The 22,141-nt window shown below is 44.1% G+C and overlaps 1 protein-coding gene across 5 annotated transcripts in view; it reads right to left on the reverse strand.

Moving 5' to 3' along the window:
- ERI3 (ERI1 exoribonuclease family member 3) overlaps positions 1-22,141 on the reverse strand; it is a 151,210-nt gene that overhangs the window by 104,481 nt on the left and 24,588 nt on the right. For 3 of the 5 annotated variants that reach the window (XM_049879075.1, XM_049879074.1, XM_049879072.1), the window contains one exon: positions 17,347-17,624. In XM_049879075.1, the coding sequence (XP_049735032.1) occupies positions 17,347-17,601 (255 nt within the window). In that variant the 5' untranslated portion in view covers positions 17,602-17,624. The remainder of the gene's footprint in view (positions 1-17,346; positions 17,625-22,141) is intronic. The other 2 variants (XM_049879073.1, XM_049879076.1) reach the window with 1 other exon arrangement.

Raw genomic sequence — 22,141 nt, forward strand, 5'->3', positions numbered from 1 at the left:
AAATAGCCAATATCCTTGATAACCCTAGGTCAGCCAGGTCTCCTCCCCTCATAAACATACTACTACTAGGATTGGTTTTAAATCTACTTCAATCCAACACATCACAGCAGGACTGAAGACCAAATCAAGGCATTCAGATTTCATGCCAGAGAAATTCAAAGGTTCCGGTTGCCTGGTAGCCCTGGGCTGATCCCCAAAGATAGGGAAGCTGACAGAAGTCCCCAGGAATAGGAAGGGCAGAAAGGCTTCACTGCTGAGGCAAACAGAGATGGAAAGGGGGCCAAGGCTGCTGGTTATACTAGGAGATACACCTCTCCTCTCAATGCAGAGAGAAGTGGACACTCATTTCCCAATTTCCTGGGCCTCTCATTGCCCACAAAGCAGGCCAACTAGAGGAGAGTTCTGCACTCGACAACAGAGAAAAGTGAAGTGCACACACACACACAAAATACACGCTGGTCCCCTGAAAAACCAGACATCCAGGGTTTCCAAGAGCTAACTTGCTTGGCCCAGGTTCACCTGACTCCTAAATTTCTGATATATCCTTCCTCTTCCACTCAAAGTACAGAAACATTTCCCCAATAGACAGACCTCCATAGTTGGGTGAGTTTGGCTGCCCTGGTGTCTAAGGAAACAAATACAGCCAGCTCCTCACTAACAATGTTAGCTGGGCCCACAATGAAATTTAACCTGTGACACAACTGTACTTTTCATTTAAACTTTCATTTGGAGAGAGGCAGTGTTTGGAGACCTGCAGTTTGTCCTGCTAATAAAGACAAGTGTTGGGACCTTTAAGGATGCCATTCATCTTTGGCTTTTATTAAATTCAATTTTCTTAAGCCCATGATACATTATGAAATTAGGAGTTGACATTCCTCTGGAAACAAAAATATCTATCAAACATAAATAGAAAAAAAACCTTCTATTACCAAGAATTTATGGCTTAAAGTTGATCTCTTTCCACTTTTTTACAAGCAGATGGTTTGTTTTAGATATCTGAAATGTTATTATAGATCTAAAATTTCATTAGTATTTATTATAAAATAGTAAGCGCTTCAGCTCCTGCTCTGACCAGCACAGAGTCAGCATTGCCAGCAGATTCTCTGAAAACTTAGTCTCTGGGTTTGCCCCCCGTAGCTTGGTACTCAAGCTTTCCCGCTGCTGGCTCCCTCACCCATAGGGAAACGGAGCCTGTCTAAGAACACGCCAGCCTCAACTCCATGCGAAAAAAGGGGGCAGATACCTAAATGCCTGGGGACCAGGGACTCAGGGCCCAGAACACATCAGATTGGACTTACCACAAACCTACCTCTCTGACGCTGTCAGCCCATTAGGCAGGACTTTTCCCCAAGACAAGAAGAGGGGCTTTCAAGGGGCCAATCCTCAAACATGACTTTGCAGGGGCCCTTCCAGAGCAGCCTCAGGAGCTGTAGTAACAATGACTTTGCACACTGACATACTCACCACCTCATCTGAGCCACTGAGGTTGTAAAAAAGGAGCTCCTAAGCAAAGCCTTTTAGCTGGGGAGTCAAAGCACAAAGGACCTCATTTCGGTACTTCCTACCTACTTACGTTGTCCAGTCAAGGAGAATACTGGCCCTAATAGCCTGCTCATGGGAGAGGAGTCCCAATCTGTACCAAACTGGCATGAGTTTGCAGCCAATGCACCTGGGGCATGCCAAACACTGCCTCAACAGCTTTCAGCTGACAATGATCAGAGACGTAACACTGAGGACTGACAGCATCAATTCTAACTTAAGGCTTGTGAAGATGTGCCCAAGTGCCAGCCTGCAGGACCAGTTGTACAGATAATAAAACTACTATTCCTGCCCCTCTCCTTTTCCTTCCCCTAACAACTTCATCATCACCCTAGGAAGAAGTTTTTTTTTTTTAGAAACAGTTGAGTGTCTGCTTGTATAAAAGCAGCACTGGGAAAGAAGGAAGAACCTGTTTTTACCAGCCCTTCTTTCCCTCCCTGAAGAGTTGTTTCATAATTCTTTACCTTCATATGCCATTCGCATTCGCTTAAGCTATATAAGCATCTACTTTGTGTGGGACATTGTACAGGTGTTGGAGTGGGACCTAGAGATAAAATATACCTCTGCTTTGGAGAAGTACACAGACTAGTGAGTGGAAAAGGTACACGAGCTAATAATGAACAATGTCCTATGATAAATATCTTGGAAGAGGGACATACAAAGTGTTAAGTTTTCAATTTACAAGATGCTTTCACATATATTTTCTTAGTTCACGCTTATTAATCCTGGGAGATAGGTCATATCATCATCATCATAATTTTAGCCCTTCCATTTATTGTTTATATGTGGCAGACACTGTGTTAAGTGCTTAATGGAAATGATCTCATTTAATCCTCCTAACAATTCATGAGGTAGGAATCATTATTATCTCTATTTTACAAGTAAACTAAGGTTTAAGGAGCCCCTGGGTGGTACAAACAGTTAATGTGCTCAGCAGTAACTGAAAGATTGTAAGTTCAAGTCCACCCCCAGAGGCGGCTTGGAAAAAACACCTGGTGATCTACTTCTGAAAAATCAGCCTCTGGAAACCCTATAGGGGACAGTTCTACTCTGAAACACATGGCGTCAACATGAGTTGGGGTCAATTCCACGGCAACCAGTAAAGAACTTAAGTTATTCGCTCAGGGTCATACTGCTAGTAAAGGCCAGAGTTAGGACTCCAAACGGGGAAATGAGACAGAGAGTAGTACTAGCAGCTTTCAAAATCTGAAGGGTCAAGAAAGATCTAAATCTCTTAGTCTGAAAGCTAACCTTTAGGGAACTGTCTATTACTTCCTATAAAGAGAGGCTGCTCTCAAACTGTAACAGCAATGAATGTGGAATATCCACGCAGAAAGCCCTGGAAGATTGCTACTGGAAAGCCTCCACTGTGGCTACAGTAATATACATGACACTAGGCTATGAGCTTGGGGAGGGCAAGCATCATGGCCCTTCAGTTTGCATCTCCAGAGCCTAGCTCCTGCCTGGCACACAGTCCTCACTCTCTCGACTTTTGTGATTCAATATGTGATGGGTTATAAATGGCAATACAGAGGCCAAGTGCTTTCACAGAGCTCTCCTCAGGATCTATCTACTTAAGTGGTCTACTTAAGGTGACGAAGATGCTAAGCGGTAGAGCCAGGATTCAAACCTACACATATAACACTCCAGAGCACTTTCTACTAGACGCACTGTCTCTCATCTCTACGTGGTTTCTTATCCTCCCTCAACTGCTGTTATTATTGTTGTGTGCCATTGAATTAATTCTGACTCACAGCAATGCCATGTGACAAGAGTAGAACCACCCCATAGTGTTTCCTTGGCTATAATCTTTACAGAAGCAGATTGCTAGGTCTTTCTCCCATGGAGCTACTAGGTAGGTTCAAGCCGCCAGCCTTTCAGTTAGCAGCCAAGTCCTTAACCGTTGCACTACCAGGACTCCCGCAGCTGCTACAAACCACCAACGTCCCAGTTTTTCCTAGGGTAACCAGCCATCCCAGTTGGCCCGTGACTGAGGGTATCCCAGGACACAAGACTTTCAGTGCTACAACTGGAACAGGTGGTCACTTGACATCATCCATAAATCACCTGCACTTCTAGGTCATCCATGGGCAGGACACCATGAACCTAAAAGGTTGGTCTGCTGATGGGTTCATGGGAATTAGCTACATCTTGACAACTAAGAACAAAAGCTTCAGAACAAGGTACCTATGGTTCCAAATCTATTTTACCTGCAGCTTCCCTCAATAAGATGCCAACTGCAAATCTCTCTCTCTTTCAGAGGAGGGAAGACAGAAAGATAAAAGGAAAGCACCAAGCAACTGATCTTTTACCTTTTTAAGTGAGTTGGGAGCAGGGGTTTTGAACCAGCTGCTTTCTAACTGCTCAGCTAGGAACACCAATGATTCCCTTGATAAACTGATGACAAAACTGCAATAGCATTTCAAAGTAAATTTCACACCCACAATCAGTAGATTACAAGAAATAAATGTGTAGGTTTTCAAGGTATTCAAAATCCCTTCAACTTAAGTTGTCTGCAGTGGTAAGATTATATTTAAAGATTAGAAGAACGACAACAAAAGGATTTTAAGCAGAAGGGACTTGGGTTAGGCTGTTAGCATTTCTTAACAATGGGACAGAGAGTATAGCACTGCAGCATTCTACAGACCTTTTTCCGAAAGCACAGATTCTCCTCTGCCTGAGCTGATGTTTGTTTCTCTGGTCCTGTCTGAAATAAGGGAATGAACAGATGATTTGCCATCGTTTTCCCCTCTCGACCTAGGAAGGAACTGGCATCTCCTCATTTTAGAGACAGTTAACAACTAATCTAAAGATGCAAACAGCTATGCAAGCACTCAGCTGCTGGCTGCTAATTGAAAGGTTGGTGGTGGAACCAGTTCGTTCTGGTTCGAACCCCTGCTGAGAATATGCATCTCTACCCCCAGATATACTGTATCAGAATCTACATTTTAGCAAGATCCCCAGGTGATTCTTATGTATAACTTCCTAGGAACTTGTTAGATGTGCCAATTCTCAGCAGGGTTTCAAATCAGAAAGAACCAGTTCAAAGCCCTGGTTTGAACCTACCTAGAGGCTCGGTGAGTCCAAATCGATTCGACGGCACTGGGGTTTTTTTTAGAAGCTCCATGAAAGAAAGACCTCGAAATCTGTTTCCATAAAGATTACAGCCAAGCAAACCAAATGGAGCAGTTCTACTGTCACCTGGGGTCACTATGAGTCAAAATTCACTCAACAGCAAACAATACCACCTAATCTATCCCTCCCCTCCATCCTCTGAAGAAAATTGCAAAAAGTGTGTGTAACATTCCACCACAAAATAGAAAAAGTAGTAGTTGGCAAACACATGGGTTTTATCCAAATACTTGGTTTTGGATAAAAATCTCAGGCAAAAATGGGCCCTTTCTCCAAATGATCAGGGTGTTTCCTGGCCACAGAGGAAAGGGAAAGTTGGATGGGAGAAGCAAGGAATACAGTGGGCAATAGGGCATGGTTTGCCTAACAGTTTCTTCCTTGGGGAAAAAAAAAGACATTTAATGCACAAGGAGCTTATTTCTTAAACAAACACTCGTGGTTTTGATTTACACCACAGCCTGCTCCTAAATAATTTATGGCGGGTTAAATTTATTGCCAAGCCCTGGCTGGCTGCAAATTCGAATTGCCAAATAATTAGATTTTAGGGCAAAGCTTATAAATTACCCGTCGATTTGTCCGGACTTGTTTGTCAGTTGCTTTGTGCTTCGGGTCATCTTTGGCATTTGGCTGTTTGGGTTTTAATTGCTGATTTACACTTTGACAGATGAGAGCTGATGCCCAAACTTTCAGGACAAGGAAGGGTAAAAATCAAGGGCTTTAAAAGGCCGATTTTTCACCTGCATGTCCCTCTCCACCCATCCCCATAGACCCCAAAGCAATTAAAATGTAGAAATGGGGCTGAAAATAGACACTGCCATCCTTTATTCAGGGTATTGGTGGCGGCGGGGGAGGGGGTGTTGCAGAGTAAATTATGATTTTACTGAAATCAGAATTTGAAAAAAAAAAAAAAAAAACACTCAATACCAATAAATGAAAGAGACCTAGAGTGTTAGCAATTCCACCCTCACCCAGGAGTGTATATGCCAGAGACTACCTCTAACACACAAGACTCTGACACAGCCTCAGTTACTCAATTACAAATAACTTCAGGTATTAGTGGCCTCTGTGAAGCAGATCCTTCAGGGCAGGAAACAACCAAATGATTTCTTTGTAGCTACCTGTATACATATATTTGTCATGAAATTAATTTAAACAAATCTCAGGTTGGGTGCAGGAGAGGTCTCCCAGCAGCAACACTAAGGGAGAGCGTGGAAGTGGAAGGGTGCCAAACCCAACATACCATTCCAGTGGAGGAAAGAAAATCTCTCTGGGTAGTGCCCTGGCTGTCTCCACCATATTGATAGAGAGCCTGAGACTCTCTCTACACTCCCTGGAGAAGCAGGGCCTGCCTCCCAGCCACCTGCTGTAACCCAATAGCTTACTACGAGGCCATTGGTAAGAATAACACTAATGCTGATTCCACCTATAAAAGCTGGCACATACAGCTATTACATACCAAAAACTTATATATATTAATTCATTTTATCCTCCTAACAGCCCTCTGAGATCGATACTATTATTAACCCCATTTTACCAATAAGGCAACTGAGGCATAAAGAATATAGATAACTTTTCCAAGGTCACACAGCTAGGAGGCGCTGGAGAAAAGACTCAAATCCAAAAAGCCCCGTTTTGGAGTCCATGCTCTTAACCATTATGCTATATCGTGCTCATGAGAGCAGCCCCCATGTCAGCTCTCCCCACTTTGGAGGGCCAGAGTCCACACTCTGGGACATGGGCACACGCAGCCTAAGCCTCTTGTTTAGTTAATCACCCAACAAGGTGGGAAACAGTCATGTAACTTGCTCAGGATCACAAGATGAATCAGAGGCTTGGTTAGACAAAGACCATTTTCCTAATCAATCCAGATAATGCACTGAAGATTATAATAGCTGACGGTGAGTAACAGGTGATCAAGACAGGACTAGGCAGACTTAGGCAGACATAAAAGTTTCGGGTCAGGCAACTTTGATAGCAGCCCAGAGAAGCTGGGTGGGCTTCAGAAGGCCGTGCTCAGTAACTCCTGCCCACAGCTCCAGGGATTGCTGTTCTTTCTCACAGAAGAACTGCACGCCTACAGTGTGGCTCACAGATTCCCTGTCTTGTCTACACCCGACAGCCAGAAGCCAGGACAGGGAAACATTGTTCTGGCCTGAGAGTAGATTTAAAAAATCACTGGCTAGCAAAATGGACACAAAAAGAGAGAGTGGAGGGAGAGAGCAGGCTGTCTCATTAGGGCGAGAGTAATTGGGAGTGTGTAGCAAGGTGTATATGAGTTTTTGTGTGAGAGACTGACTTGATTTGTAAACTTTCACTTTTCACAATAAAATTTATAAAAATTTAAAAAAGAATTATAAAAAAAAATCACTGACCAGTAACATCACAGAGACTACCACCCTGCCCATAATGCAGTGAACACTTCATACACATTGGCTCATATGACCCCATATCTCTGCAAGGCAGGTGGGCATCACTCCCCATTTTACAGATGAGAAAGCTAAGGCAGCCCATGGTTCTCAAATGTGGACAAATAGCATCCACATCACCTGGGAACTTCTTAGAAATGCAAATTACTGGGCTCCACCCCAGACTTTCTGAATCAGAAACTCCAGGATGAGGGCCCTGCAATCTGTGTTTTAACAAGCCCTTCAGGTGCTTCTGATGCTCGCCAAAGTTTGAGAACCATTGGTCTAGACCAGGGCTCCAGACCGGTTCATTCTGGTTCGAACCTCTACTGAGAATTCATATTTTCACCAGATACACTGAATCAGAATCTACGTTTTAACAAGATCCCCAGGTGATTCTTATGTAAAATAAATTTTGAAAACCACTGCTGTACTAGTAGTTTTCAAATTGGTTCCCAGCCAGCAGCATTAGCATTGCCCGGGAACTTGTTGGAAATGCAGATTCTCAGCAGGGGTTCCAACCTGACTGAAGGTTCGAAGCCCTGGTCTAGACTAGAGCAGTGTTTGCCAAACTTTAAATTACCTGAGGATCTTGTTAAATTGCAGATTCTACTTAGGTCGGGGATGGGGACCGATAGTACATTTCTAACAAGCTCCGAGGTGATACAGATGCTACTACTTTTCTCAGACCACACTATGAACAGCAAAAGTGTGGTCTACAGCAACTGTGCGGCCAATTCCTTAACTCAGAGTTACTGATTAAGTGCAGATCAGAGCCCAAGGTTCTCAGCTCCTCTCTCAGGACAAAGCCTTACTCACCCCACTTCTAGGCACCTGGGGCAAGACCTTTAGATCCATCAACCATCCCTGGCTCTTGCCATCAGATATTTCATCCATCTTGTTGCCAAGAGCTAGGAGAGAAAAACTTACACATCACATCCCAGAACTTTTTAGATCAAGCTGGCATACCTGTCAGGGAGCCGGCAAGAGGTTTTCTTGTCAAAAAATAAAAATAAAACAACAAAAAAATGTTTTCTTGTCCTGGCAATGTCTGCACCCTTTCAGAGTTCTGTCGAGACCAGGGCATCAGCTACCCCCAGGGTTCTCATCACACTATTCTCTCAGGCCTCCAGAAAAACACCTTCCGTCTGTCCAAAGGAACCAAAAAGCATGGTTGGACATCTCTCCTACAAGGATTTCTTACTACAAACACAAGTTAGGAGCTTGTCAAAGCTCTTAGCACCACTGACTCCCCCCTAGTATCCAAAGCAGCTATAAACTACTTAAGAGCATGGTTCTCAAGCTTGTTTCTTTCTCACCATACTTAAGGATCACAACACATAACTTCTCTCCATCACCACCTTAGTCCAGCCCACTAACATCTACCTCTTTCAGGTAATGCAGTGGCCTCCTAACCAATTACCCTACATCCATTTTTAACCACTTGGAACACCTTCCCCTCTGTCTCCAACCTTTACTCAAATATTCTAACTTGCAACATCTATTTCTATTTCATCTCTTCTACTCAACAAAACATTCAGACTTTCTTTTCTGGCTGACCAACTTTGCCCCCAGCCTCACTGTAGACTCTGCACACTCCTTTACTCACAGCAACATCTGTATCTTGAAATAAGAGCCTCTCCCAGGATTTAGCCTTCAGAACAGCCCTTGGCTGGGATGGCCTTTAAGGGACTAGACACTGACCACACAGCACTAGACCAAAATTAGAGCCACTCATGTAACAGACCTGTATTATTGCTCAAAGACCTTTAAGATCCCCACTAGCCAACTACATATAGGGTTAAGACCAAAAAAGCAGCCTATTCAAAGATAGCTCTACTTCAGGATGTTTCCCTGATGTTTGTCTCTCCCTTCAGCGTCTAAGCTACATTACCTCCTTTCTGATTCTCTCAGCACCTAAGACGGCCTTGCCCATGGTAGCCCTCAATACACGCAAACCCCTCTCTGCCTGTCCCAGCCTGGTTACCCTTCTGCTGCAGACCTGTCAGCTTGGGAGGCTAGTGTCAATCTGGGAATACTCTTCTCTCAGGCTTTTAGGTTGGGCTATGGGCTCAATTTTCACAGCTAGAGCTCAAAACTCATCACATAAATGTAAGATGTAAGACTGTGGGGGCTTTTTAAGTATTGTGAACACCCAGGATAAGAGGATAAAAAATAATCATACCAGCAGCATCTTAATCAAAATGATACAGGATCCCTTTCCCTGACAAGACAATGAGACGGAGAAAGCTTCTCCTAGTATCACTTTCCTAATGTCAAACAAGTGAGCCTGGTCTACAAAAGAAATTTTGAGGGGACAGGAAAAACAAGCAGAAACCGGATGGAGGGAAGGGGAAGATGAAGCCTATGGACTTATCCTAAATATTCCTTTGGCTTCCTATCAGCCCTTCCTGACCTGCTGGTTTCTAGGGCTATACTTGTTACAGAGGAGCCCTGGTGGCGCAGTGGTATAGCACTCAGCTGCAAACTGAAAGGTTGGCAGTTCGAACCTACCTGCCACTCCACGGGAGAAAGATGTGACAATCCGCTCCCATAAAAGTTACAGCCTGGGGATTCTATGGGGAAGTTCTACTCTGTCCTATAGGTCACTATGAGTTGGGATCCACTCGACAGCAATGCATTTGCTGCTGCTCAGAGGGAAAACTCAACCCTCACCCCAGCTGACTGTCCAGTTACCTCTGCTCTTGTTACCTGCTCCTGTCTCTTCATTAATCTTTCCTTCCACACTTTTCTCAATGTCACAGCCAGCTATTTATCTGTTTGAAGGTTTAAACCTCCCTGGTCTATTGAACATGGATCTTCACATAGGATGCCTAGCAGATCCAGATCCAAATTCACAGTACTATGGCGAGGGAGGTCTGTCACGTCATTTTCCAGCCCCTGCTTCTCACTAGAGACTTAGCAGCCCAACCCAGCAGCTACCATCAATGGTAGCTATCAGATTAGCCCTCTCTATCAATGCCTTAGAACCTCAGCTTACATATTTGTACAATGACCCCTCCCACCCTGTTTGCCCATACTTTATTTACTAAAATTCTCTTAAGCCTCTTCTAGCCTTCCTGCGCTCACAGCATCCCAGTAACATCTTCCAGCTTGAATGTGAAAAATACCATATAACTGATACAGATAATCCTATTCACTGGTGAAATATCTGCCAGGGTCAAAATCTTCATTCTCCCTCTACCTCTTTTTCAACATTCCAACAAACAAGCCTGCAATCCAGGTAAGTTTTTCCGGACTTACACCGCTCATTCCAGCTCTCTGCAAGCACCTTCTTTCATTCCTGATACAGCACTTCTGAGAGGGCTCAGGCAGACTTGGCCCTCACCACTCTCTTAAGTTTCTCGTAACACGAAGGCTCTGTGACTCCCCTCCCCACACACTGGGAGCAGGAATGATCATCCTGTTGTGTTCATAGTGCACTGGGTACTTACCCATCAAATGGTAATTATCGTATTGTTCAATGGCTGTTACGTGTGTCTACCCTTCTTGACTATGAGTTCCTTGAGGGTAGGGACCATTTCTTCCTTGTCTTTGTATCCCCAGCACCTAACAGAGAGCTTGAAGTTGCTATTGAATGAGTAAAAAGAGGCCTTTTCACTGACTCTAAGGTGGTTACAATGAAGTCCTCTTCATTCCTTTGCTGACTTAGTTGGTTTTGTCATGTCCAACAATAACTTTAAAAGGCAGCTCAGTGTCACTGTTATTTTACAGTCCCTGATTTCATTCACCATTTATCAATGGCCCTATTCTTTAGCGCTCTTCCCCACCACCAACCTTAGCCCTGTGTCTAACGAAATCTACATTCCAACAGCTGTCTAGCCCTGGGGCAGCCACCAGCAATAATAACAGGCTGGGGGAGACGCTTCCTGATTTGCACTGCACTATGTGGTGATTTTGTTACCAGCGACCCAGTGCTCCCCAAGGAAGGTTCCTGGCCCCACACCCAGGCCACTCCATAGCCTAACTACATACCATGGCAGCTTGAGGGTAGAAACCCTAGGGAAGGTAGGGAAGCAGTACGAATAGAGCAAATAAACCCACTTCGATCCACCCTCTGCTAGGCCAAACACACAAGGCAGCATCACCATGCATCAGTGCTCCACTCCCCAAGATGTATATTTTACTTCTACATTGCTATGTCTGTTCCAAATAAAGAAGGGCCCTTCGGCTTTCACGTGAAGTTACAACAGGGCCAAGGCCTGGACACAGCAAAGGCCTGTTCTCATTCAGAGAGCACTAGTAAGGAACCACTGTGAGAGTCGGGGTAAGCCTGTCCCTGTGAGGGACCACCAGGGAACAGCTGCCTGGAAGGGGAGGGGAGGGGGGAAAAGGAAGCACCACATTTACGGAGGCAGAGACAGAAGGGACAAAACGGCCTAGTGGGTTGCCCATTCCCACCACCATCACTGGCCACCAATAGAGAAATTCATTTATAGTGACCCTGGAAGAAGAGATGTGTTAAAGCAGAGATATAACTAAAAAGAAAAGGCAATAATTGGTCTGATGGTTAGGGGAAAAATTATGCCAGGAGTCAGAAGCCTGTGCAAGAACACTTACAGCTCACACAGTCATCATAACTCAGCCCCCTCAAGCATTTTGTGCTCTGCTTATGGTGTTAACTTTAATGTCTTAACATATAACACCATCCACACTAACACAAAATACTACACACGCCAGATGAGGCTGAGTTATAGTTGCTGTGGGAAGCATAACTTTGAATTTCCTTATTTTGGTGCATTTAATCTCAACCATAATGTTACATTAACGTCGGTTTTGCATTTCATTTCCAAGTTTAGAAGAATAGCGTCAGTGCCTTCGCCTTGTGTACAGAAAAAATTGCAGGCTGACTGGGGCCAAAGGCAGAGGGACCGCCACCCAACAACCAGGTACTTCTGTTAAATGCCCAGAGAAATGCGGAGAGAAGGGTCAATTCTTTCCCCAGGGAAATGCCTTCCCATCCACTTAGAGATTGCAAGAACCACCCATCTGGAGATTGTAGGAACCAAGAACAGAGAGAAGGAAAAGAACTCAATACGGAGCAGAGAGCAATATGTATGTATTGGGGCAAGGGGGGGGATCCTGCCTTTCAGCCTTGAATAGAGAACAAAGGTATCAATATACTTTGATTTGTAGGGATCTTGACCAAGTTCCTGTGAATTCTTCTAAAATCTCTCTCTCACAAAAAGACTAATAATGATGTACCAGCTCTAGGTCATACTAAAATCTCCCAAATGTCTCTCTTCTATATTCTTCCTTCTCCTCTGTGACCAGCAATCCTCTCTCCACCCCACCCTCCAAAAATAACTCCGCATCTGGACAATTTCTATAAAAGAGAAACTCCTTTACTCATAGTTCTAACTCAAATTGCAGATGGAGTCTCCTCAAGGTTTCCTAAAGGAAAAAAAAGTCCCCGTGGACAAAGACCAAACACTAGAAAATCTCAACCCCAAAGGTCATTTTCCTCCGAAGTTATGGGCACTTGAATGCAGATGAAAAGGAAAACAGTCGGCAGGGCTGCTGCACAGCAGTGAGAAAAAGACTACACCCAGGAGCCTGATGGATGCCCGAGAGAACCCAGGGAGGGAGGGAGGTGGCAGCAGGGCCATCGGCTCCCCAGATGGGGAGAGCTGGGCTGCCCCCTCCCTGGCCATCCCAGACAGCTGAGGTTATGTCCCCCTCCCCACGTGCTGTGGTCTATACCTCATTTTCCTCACTTACATTTGCTTTTGTCACTTCTGAACACTGAGGTGGAGAGAGAACTTGCCCCAAGGTTAGAGATGCACAATTAAAGACCCCACCAAAGCTTTCAGGCTGCTCCCTGGGCCTCAGGGTCACAACGCCATCATTCGATGCACAGCCACACCAAAATGAGCAGCATGAACTCCTGCTAGCGAGGACAGCGAAGCCACATTCTCCTGGACCAGATAAGATCCACTTCTATAATAGGGCACAATTAATTCCTAAAACAAGAAAGAAATCATATTCCTCAAGTCTAGAGCCCCTAAAACATTAAATACCTAAATTAACATTTAATGAAAAATGTTTTCAAATGAAAAAGAGTCTCATGTTCAATCAATACCTACCATGTTAATCTGAATCAAAACATGTAAAACAAATCAAATGAGTGCAAAAAATCAGAACGAAAAAGCCTATAACTGGCAAACCGATCACGCCAGTTTCACCTAGCTGAACAAAGCACAAAAACAAACAGCAAAAGTGATGACAAATGGAAAATACCAGATGTTTTACCGTGTTTATAACCAATAGTGTTACTCACCCAAGTACAAACAGAACTACACCTGTTAGTTTTTCATGATGGCATTCCTTTAGGATAGTCCCAATAAGCTGACCCAGGGACTTCTGAAAATCAGAGACAGATGAAAGAAATGAGCCCCACGCCAAGCCTCCAGATAGGCCCTGGCCCCAAACCTGTTCCTGCCCCTACATATCCGAGGAGTATGACACACTCCCATAAGAATCAGAAGTGTACTATGCGGAGGACTCTGAGTACTGAAAGCTCCTGGAAGCCAGGATGAGGGGAGCTGATATGGTTCCAATTCACAATCCCAAATCCAACCCCAGGAAGCATGCAGACCTCATCCATAATCCCTGCCAAGTGGACAGCCATCAAGCCATTCGGAGAACAGTAGGGAAGGCTAATATAACTTGCTTACCATATTCTAGCCCTTTACTGTCTCTTCTGGAAGTTCATTCTAACCCTAAATCTGAATCTTCCCTGCTTCAATTTTAATTCACTTTGTTATTGTCCTTAGTAAAATGAGAAACAAGTTATTATCATACTCCTTGGAACAACTAGGAGCTCTGGTGGTACAGTGGCTAAGAGCTACAGCAGCTAACCAAAAGGTCGGCAGCTGGATCCACCAGCCACTCCTTGGAAACCCTATGGGGAAGTTCTATCTGTCCTAAAGGGTCGCCAAGAGTCGGAATTGACTCAACTGCAATGGGTTTTTTTGTTTGTTTGTTACAACCACTTTCCACGTGAATTTATTTAGCTCTCTTCTTTATCTCCAAATCCTATTTTTGTGCTTCTAATCATTTTTATTGCTCCTATCCTGAGCTTTTCCAATTTTCTTCCTTGTTTCTTTCCTCCCTTCTTGACCAAAATACCAAAACACACAGAGGCTCTAATGAAGATCTGACCTATGAGGCCTTCAATGGAAAGATACTGTCCTATCTGCAACTGATGACTTCTCCAATCTATCTTCTAAGCTTTCTCTGAATTCTACTAGGATCTTGCTATCTGCAAACTTTAAAGAAAAAAAAGGGGAGAAGGAGGAAGCTTTAAGTTGCAACTAACAAGTCTCAAGTCACTACTGATCTGCCCATCCCTTTCCTAAGGGGGTCCAATGGGCAATCCAACGTAGATATCTAGCCCCAAACTCACCTTCCTACCTGTTGATCACAGCATTGTAGAGGCTTAATGAAGTTGAGATGCATTACATTTATCACTTGGCCTAGATCCACTCAAATCCATCACTATGTCACAGCAAGAAGTTAGATTGATCTGACGGGATTTGCTCTTCTTCACAAACCCATATAAGTTATTACTCAGTACCCTACGCTCTTCCAGCTGTTTGCTGATTGATTATCTGACGATCAGGTCAAGTATCTTCTCTAGAATCACAGTAAACTAACAGGTCTATAATTTCCAAGATCATTCGTATTCCCCTTTTAAAGATAAGCAAGACAGCAAATGCTTCTTCCTGAGTTCTCTAAAGCAACAGCTAATGCTTTGCTAATAATGAACCAGGGCAGCCAATTCCTTAAGCGCCCTTGGAATCACATCATCAGGGTTCAGTGATTCTGGTGATAATCTTTAATCAGGCCCAGAGCCTGGTAAACAGAATGAAGCCCTTCCACAGCCTGGGTCTAGAGAGCCTTGGTGCCGAGGTCTGGGAAGGAAGCTGGTGACACAAGTAGTTTAAATCTGTACTGTAGTATATCTTAAGCACTTGGAAAAAAAAAAAAAATCTCTTTGAAGGAGAGATGAAAGGTAACATTAACAGAGAGACCAAATTGAGACATGAATCAGGCTAAAGCCTAAGGAACAATAGCAGGACCTTCTGCAGGACAAGAGAACAGACCTATATAATTATCTGAGCTTATAATCTAACTGAAAAGATAAGAAAACATACATAAGCATGTGCCAGGAGGCAGAAAGTAGTAAATGCCTTAAGGGAGATGCCAAGTGATCATGAGTGTTCAGAAGAGGGATGAATCATATGCAACAGGGATGTGTTGAGTTTTAGACTCAGTCCCACTGGGACCTACTCAGTAAATGATATCCACATCAGTAGGGAAATAATGTGGCATTTTCGGATATGAATCCCCAGTTTCCACTCTGGGAGAATTTGCATAACCACATTCTCAACCCACCACCCAGAAACATCCACCATGCAAGGAGAAAATCCATTAGTTTTGGGAGACAGAGAAGACTCTACAGAGGGGCAGGAGCAAGAGACAGAGAGTAGCTCACAAGCAGCATTCCTCTTCATCCAAAGCTCGTTCCCTTAGAACATTCTCCTTATCTGGCTCCTAGTCTTCCTAAGCTTCAGCAGACCTGATCCCAATGCCCTAAAGGCAGACCACTCCTTTAAGGGAGAACAGGAAAGAAGAGGGGAGAAAGGGAAATATAAAGGGGTTGGAGTGTCTGCTTTATGTAAGATAAACCACCATTCTAAAGATAGACCCCTTCCTGGAAAAAACCAACCAGGAGAAATGAGCCTAGTTTATCTAAGAATGAGCCCCACTCCTCCCTGCGTCTCAGTGCCTGACACAGAGACCCTCTTCATCCCCTTCTGCTTACTGCCAGTTGAAAACTGGTCCCAGAACAGCATGTCTGTGTATCCCATAGTTACACACCCTGCTAACCCCGCCCCACAGGAAAGAGTTACAGACCTAGAGCTAGGCATATTCAAGGCCCCTGCATAACAATGGGAAACCCTGGTGGCATAGTGGTTAAGTGCTAGGGCTGCTAACCAAAGGGGCTAACCAAAGGGGCTAACCAAAGGGGCTAACCAAAGGGTCAGCAGTTTGAATCTGCCGGGTGCTCCTTGGAAACTCTATGGGGCAGTTCTACTCTCTCCTACAGGGTCCCTATGAGTTGGAATCAACGCAGTGGCACTGGGTTGGGTTTGGTTTTTGCACAACAATGAGCCGCCACATCAGATCCCAAACATTCCCCGAAAACGAAAACGAACCCCAAGCACTCTAATTTAATCACCTATCTGTCTATATGCCTCATTGTTGCCAGTCCAGGCTTCCTGACGGCACTATCTTAAAAGGTAAAAGGTCTCTGAACACAGCTCGTGACTAAAAAAAAAAACAGGCAAAGAAATTTTCCTTTCCAATGGACCAACAACGGTGCTTGTTCAGGCCATCTAATGCTATATAACAAATCATCCCAAAACTGAGTGGCTTAAAACATAATCATTTATTATCTCTCACAGTTTCTGTGAGTCAGGAATTCAGGAGCGGCTAGGCTAGCTAGCCCTGGCTCAGGGTCTCTTCCGAGGTGAAGTCAGATGTCCACTGAGGATGCCGTCATCTGAAGGCTTGACTGGGGTTGGGGGATTCACTTCCAAGATAGCTCACATGGCCGGCAAGATGGTACTGGCTTCAGGCCAGAAGGCTCAGTTCCATGTGCCTCTCTACAGGGCTGCTTGGGTGTTCTCAAACATAGCATGGTGGCTGGTTTCCCCCACAGCAAGTAATTCAAAAGAGGAAGGAATTGCAATGCCTTTTATGACTTAGCCTGAGAAGTCACACACTGTTTCTTCCACTATATTCTATTGGTTATACATGGCTAGCTTTGATTCAGTGTGGGAGGGGACTACCATGGGCATAAATACCAGGAGGCAGAGATGATTGGGGGCCATCTTAGAGCGGGCTACCACAGAACTCAGTAAAAAAAAAAAAAGCAGCAGCAAACAAAAAAGGGGAAGAGGGAAAAAAAGAGAGGAAGGATGGAAGAGAAGAAAATATTTTGACAGCAAAAGCTGAGACTAGAGAGAAAAAATATGCTCAATTCTCCTAAGAGATCAGTTCTCAGTTCTACCTTACTCTACCACACCTGAACCACATCCTGCTTCCAAGGCAGGACCTCTGGGTGAGCAGCAAAAAGCCAGGACGACATGAGAAACCTCCTCTGGGTCCCAGGAGGCAAGATTATTCTCCCTCCCTCCTTGCCCACCCCACCTTTCTCAGTCAATGATACAGCAGTTACCTGAGGATGGATCTGCGGCTTGTCGCACGTGGCCTCAAAGTCCAGCACTAAAAAGTAGTGATACCTCTGGGGAGGGAAGGACACCATTGCCGCCATGGATGCACCAAAGCCGTGCGCCGCCAGCTTTCTGGTGGATATGGAGCAGAACTCCGGAACACCACAAGGAGAAAATAAGTGGGAGCCCAGCACTTTTCTTGCTCTTGAAAGTAAATATGAAGAAAATCGAGCTGCTCCAGTCTGTAAAGGTGCTAGCATTGAACATCCAGAAGCATCTAAAACTTAGGGGAAGGAAAGTTAAAAAAAAAAAACAGAGAGCCTGTGTTACTCCCCTCCCACTGTGGCCCTGTTCCACCCAGTCTTCAGGAATAATCACACAACATGAACCACTGCCCAGTTTCTGGGCCCCTTTTCTAAATCACAGTATTCATTACTGAAGTTCAAGACCCTAATACTAGCACCTGCAGCATTATCAAAGCTCTGAGTTTCCCAGATCATTCTCAAAACAACATGCAACTGGCCTTCATCTTTAAGTGGAACTTTCAAGTTCAAAAGAGAGAAGAGAGAAATTCTGTGGTCACTTCTCAGGTGGCAACAGTTAAGGGTCCCAAAGTAGCATGAGGTGACCCAGTTAGACAATCAATCCTGGAAGCTAAGTAGACTCAGACTTAACACTGGAAAATGCCCACACTCTCTCCTCAGCCCCTCCATTATGAGCCATTTGCCCCTGGCTTTCCTGTCTGTACCTTGACATCTCCATATATCCTCCTCCCCCAACATGAAACTGAACAAAGCCAATCACAGGGGACTTTGCTCAAGATATTCTGGTGGTTCACCAACCCCCACAGTAGTGAGTGGCACCCTGGGGGAATGAACAATGCCTGGAGAGCACAGCTGGTAACAGCCTTAGGCTGTCCCATTGCTGCATTTAGACTCACTCTCTACTAGAGGCCCTGGATGACTGTGGGACTTTTTTAAGTAGGGAAGAAAAAGAGAAAACCCAGATGTGGCAGTAATGCGAACATTGCTAAAAGTCTAGTAAAGTTTTCTGAGTGAACATGTGCAAAAAAAAAAAAAAAAAAAAGCTTGAATCACTTTTCCTTTAACAGTTTTCCTTTTAAATTTGTAGAATGTCTGCTCCCCAGAGGGCTAACAAAATAATAAAATCAAAGCCTAAAGTTTTACTCAGAAATAAGTGAAGTTTCCTAAAAAATATATAGGAATAAAGCAGAAATTTTGCATGTTTCTCCTTTTATACACAACACTCAAACCTCCCTAAACTCAACCCTCAAAAGAAGCCCTAGTGGCGAAGTGGTTAAGGCGCCTGACTGTTAACCAAAAGGTCAGCAGTTCGAAATCACTAATGGCTCTGCGGGAGAAAGATATGGCAGTCTGCTTCCGTAGAGATTTACAATCCTATGGGGTGGCTCTGAGTCAGAAATCGACTTGACAGCAGTGAGTTTGGTTTGTTTTATCCTCAAACAAGAAATCTCAGTGCTCAAAACAGAAATGGCCACAGTTTATGCCTTCCTAAGCATCATTAAGGAAACCCTGGTGGCGTAGTGGTTAAGTGCTATGGCTGTTAACCAAAAGGTCGGCAGTTCGAATCTACCAGGCACTCCTTGGAAACTCTACAGGGCAATTCTACTCTGTCCTATAGGGTCGCTATGAGTCGGAATCGACACGACGGCAGTGGGTGGTGGGTTAAGCACCATTAAAATAGAGCCAAAAGTTTGCCCCTGAATGGCTGCAAGTGGGCACCGAACTCCCTCTGCATAGGTAGAGGGAACAGCACCCTGTGAAGCCCACAGTATATTCCAAGGCAATGAGGTCACTATTACCTGAGCAGACACGGGCAAGATCAAATATCACTTCTCTTCCCAGCTCTTCCTAACTCACGGAGTAAACAGCAAAAACTTAGGGTATATGCTGGTGTGGGGCCTCGATTTCCCTGTCCCTATTTTTTTTTTTTTTTATCTGCCAGGTTCTCCTTGGAAACTCTATGGGGCAGTTCTACTCTGTCCTATAGGGTCACTATGAGTCGGAATCGACTCGACGGCACTGGGTTTGGTTTTGGTTTGGTTTATAGATTAAGAGTTTGCCTGCTAACCGAAAGGTCAACAGTTTCAATCTACCAGCCACTCCTCGGAAACGCTACAGGGCAGTTCTACGCTGCCCTATAGGGTCGCTATGACTCAGAATTGACAACATCAACAGGTTTGGTTTTTGGCTTGTCTTTTTTATAGTGAGATTCTATGGAGATTCAGTGGCATTAAGGCCAAAAAGTATTTTAAATTCTTCATGGATCCTACCCAAGTGCAGCAATTATTTTCACCACCACTTTATGACCGCTCCAAAAATGCAGCTAAAATTCCTCAGCCCAGGGTAGGCAAAGGCTGGCTTGAGTTTCCCTGTCTAATCCCTTGGAAAGGCAAAGTGCCGATATCCCTTTGAAAGCCTGTATCTAAAATAACTTCATATCACCCACTCCTGAACAGTAGTGGAAGCCTTGCTGAGTGGATACACCAGTCTGAGCAGATTTTCCATTCCAGTTAACACAGAAGGGCTTTTTAAAGGTTTTAACATTCTCCAATGCATGTATATAGTATATACTGTATGTACTGTCAACCAGACCCCATCTACCAAATACTACAGGCAATTAAGTATCATGATTAAGGGGGGGCTTAGTCTAAATCTGGAAACCCTGGTGGCGTAGTGGTTAAGTGCTACAGCTGCTAACCAAAAGGTTGGCAGTTCAAAACTACCAGGTGCTCCTTGGAAACTCTATGGGACAGTTCTACTTTGTCTTATAGGGTCGCTATGAGATGGAATTGACTTGACGGCAATGGGTTTGGTTGGTTTTTTTAGTCTAAATCAACTCAACGGCAATGGGTTTGGTTTTTGGAAACCCTGGTGGCGTAGTGGTTAAAAGCTATGGCTGCTAACCAAAACGTCGGCAGTTCAAATTCACCAGCCACTCCTTGGAAACCGTATGGGGCGGTTCTACTCTGTCCTATAGGGTTGCTATGAGTCGGAATTGACTCGACGGCAACGGGTAGTCCAGGTTTGAATCCTGAAATACTGTCAATTACTAGCCATGGCATTGTGGGCAAGCTCTGTTCCTCAATTCCTCACCGTAAAATGACAATAATGATAGCACCTACTCCTTGAGTATGAAATGACATGACACATGTAAAGCACTTACAGCAGTGTCTGGCACTGCTCAAAAGTATTAGCTTAATATTATTGGCTAGGCCCATCTGGCCAAGCCTGGATTCCCATACTCTTGGCCTACAAATGCAGTTAATTCATAAAGCAGCCTCAGAGGATCCCTAAAATGCTCTGGACCTCCCATATAGCATACTGTTTATACCCTATCTCCTCCCATGGACAGCACATTCTTGACCAGAGCTCCTCTTGCTTGCAGCCCTCACTGTCTCTTTCGATTTCATCTACATCAAAAAGTCTCTCCTGTAGGAAGTCTTGAGAGTAGAGAGAGTAGACATTAGGAGACAAGCCTTCCGCATGTCAGCAACTGGGTTCTATACTTCTCTTAAACTTCTAACAACCAAGTTCAGCTCAAGTCAAGAAACAGAGGGCAGATCTTCCTCTTCCCTTCCTGAAAAATTCAAGCCTAAAGCCATTAGGTGTAGAATAGCAAGATAGTTGTCTACACCAGCTGGATGGAGGGAACAGAAGGCAGAGCGTCAAAGTCCAAGCAGGGAGAGGTAGGCATCCATGCAGAAACAGGTAGGCATGTCAGAACTCAAGTGGGAGTGACGAGGGCATCCATATACAGGCAGTTTGACATGGGGAGTCATGAGCAGGGTAAAATGGCACCCATGGGAGAAAAGGGCAATGGCAAAAGTGGGAGATTAGTTTGCATGCAAGAGGACTGATCAAAAAAGTAGAAATATTAAGGATAATAGGAACCAGGTTTCTCACTGTCAGGGAAAGGAGTTAAGATATGAAAAGGGAGAAAATTAGAATGAACACTATGCTGTTGGATTGGAATTGGCAGTAACAGTGTAAACTCACGGTTTCTGATATAGATAAGATATAGAAATACAGATGCAAATGTGAGTACAGATATCATGTACATATATTTATATGCAAATATATACACACATGCTTATATATCTTCTAGCTTTATCTACTAAAAGGTCTGAGAGCACAACACTCCAACAGCAATGAGCATACCTAGGACCCAGATCTGGCCTTCTAAACCACCAGGGCTCCTTGGAGAAATGGCTTATTTCAAAGCTTTGGCAAGGAAAGTACCAAGTGAGCCTGGAACGTTTTGTGCCAGAAAGCAAGGAAATGCTCACAGAATGATGGGAACATGTCAAAAGGATACAGAAGCCAGCTTGAAGGGACTCCCACTGGCCAAACAGAGAACAATTTTAACATCAAGATAAATAATGATTGTAATGGATTACAATGCACTGAATAAAAGGAAACCAGGAGTCCATGAAGATTAAATAAATAAATAATAAAAGTAAAGTTTGATGAGGAATATCTACATAGTTTCAATGTATCACCCCTCAAATGCTTATTAAATATGACGAGGGGTGGGGGTGCCACGAATATTTATAATGGAGAAGCCTAGTGGACACCACCTTAATCACGTGATCAAAATGATCAACATCAATAATGGGATAAATCAAAATCATGCACCACCTGATAGAATGCAATGAGAAAAACATCACTTCTGTGATATTTCTATCGAAGATGCATCATCTGAATCTAATCATGAGAAAATATCAGACAAACCACTTCAGGGACAGTCTACACAATA

The sequence above is a fragment of the Elephas maximus genome, chromosome 3 (genome assembly GCF_024166365.1).
Source record: "Elephas maximus indicus isolate mEleMax1 chromosome 3, mEleMax1 primary haplotype, whole genome shotgun sequence".
NCBI classification, from domain to species: domain Eukaryota; kingdom Metazoa; phylum Chordata; class Mammalia; order Proboscidea; family Elephantidae; genus Elephas; species Elephas maximus.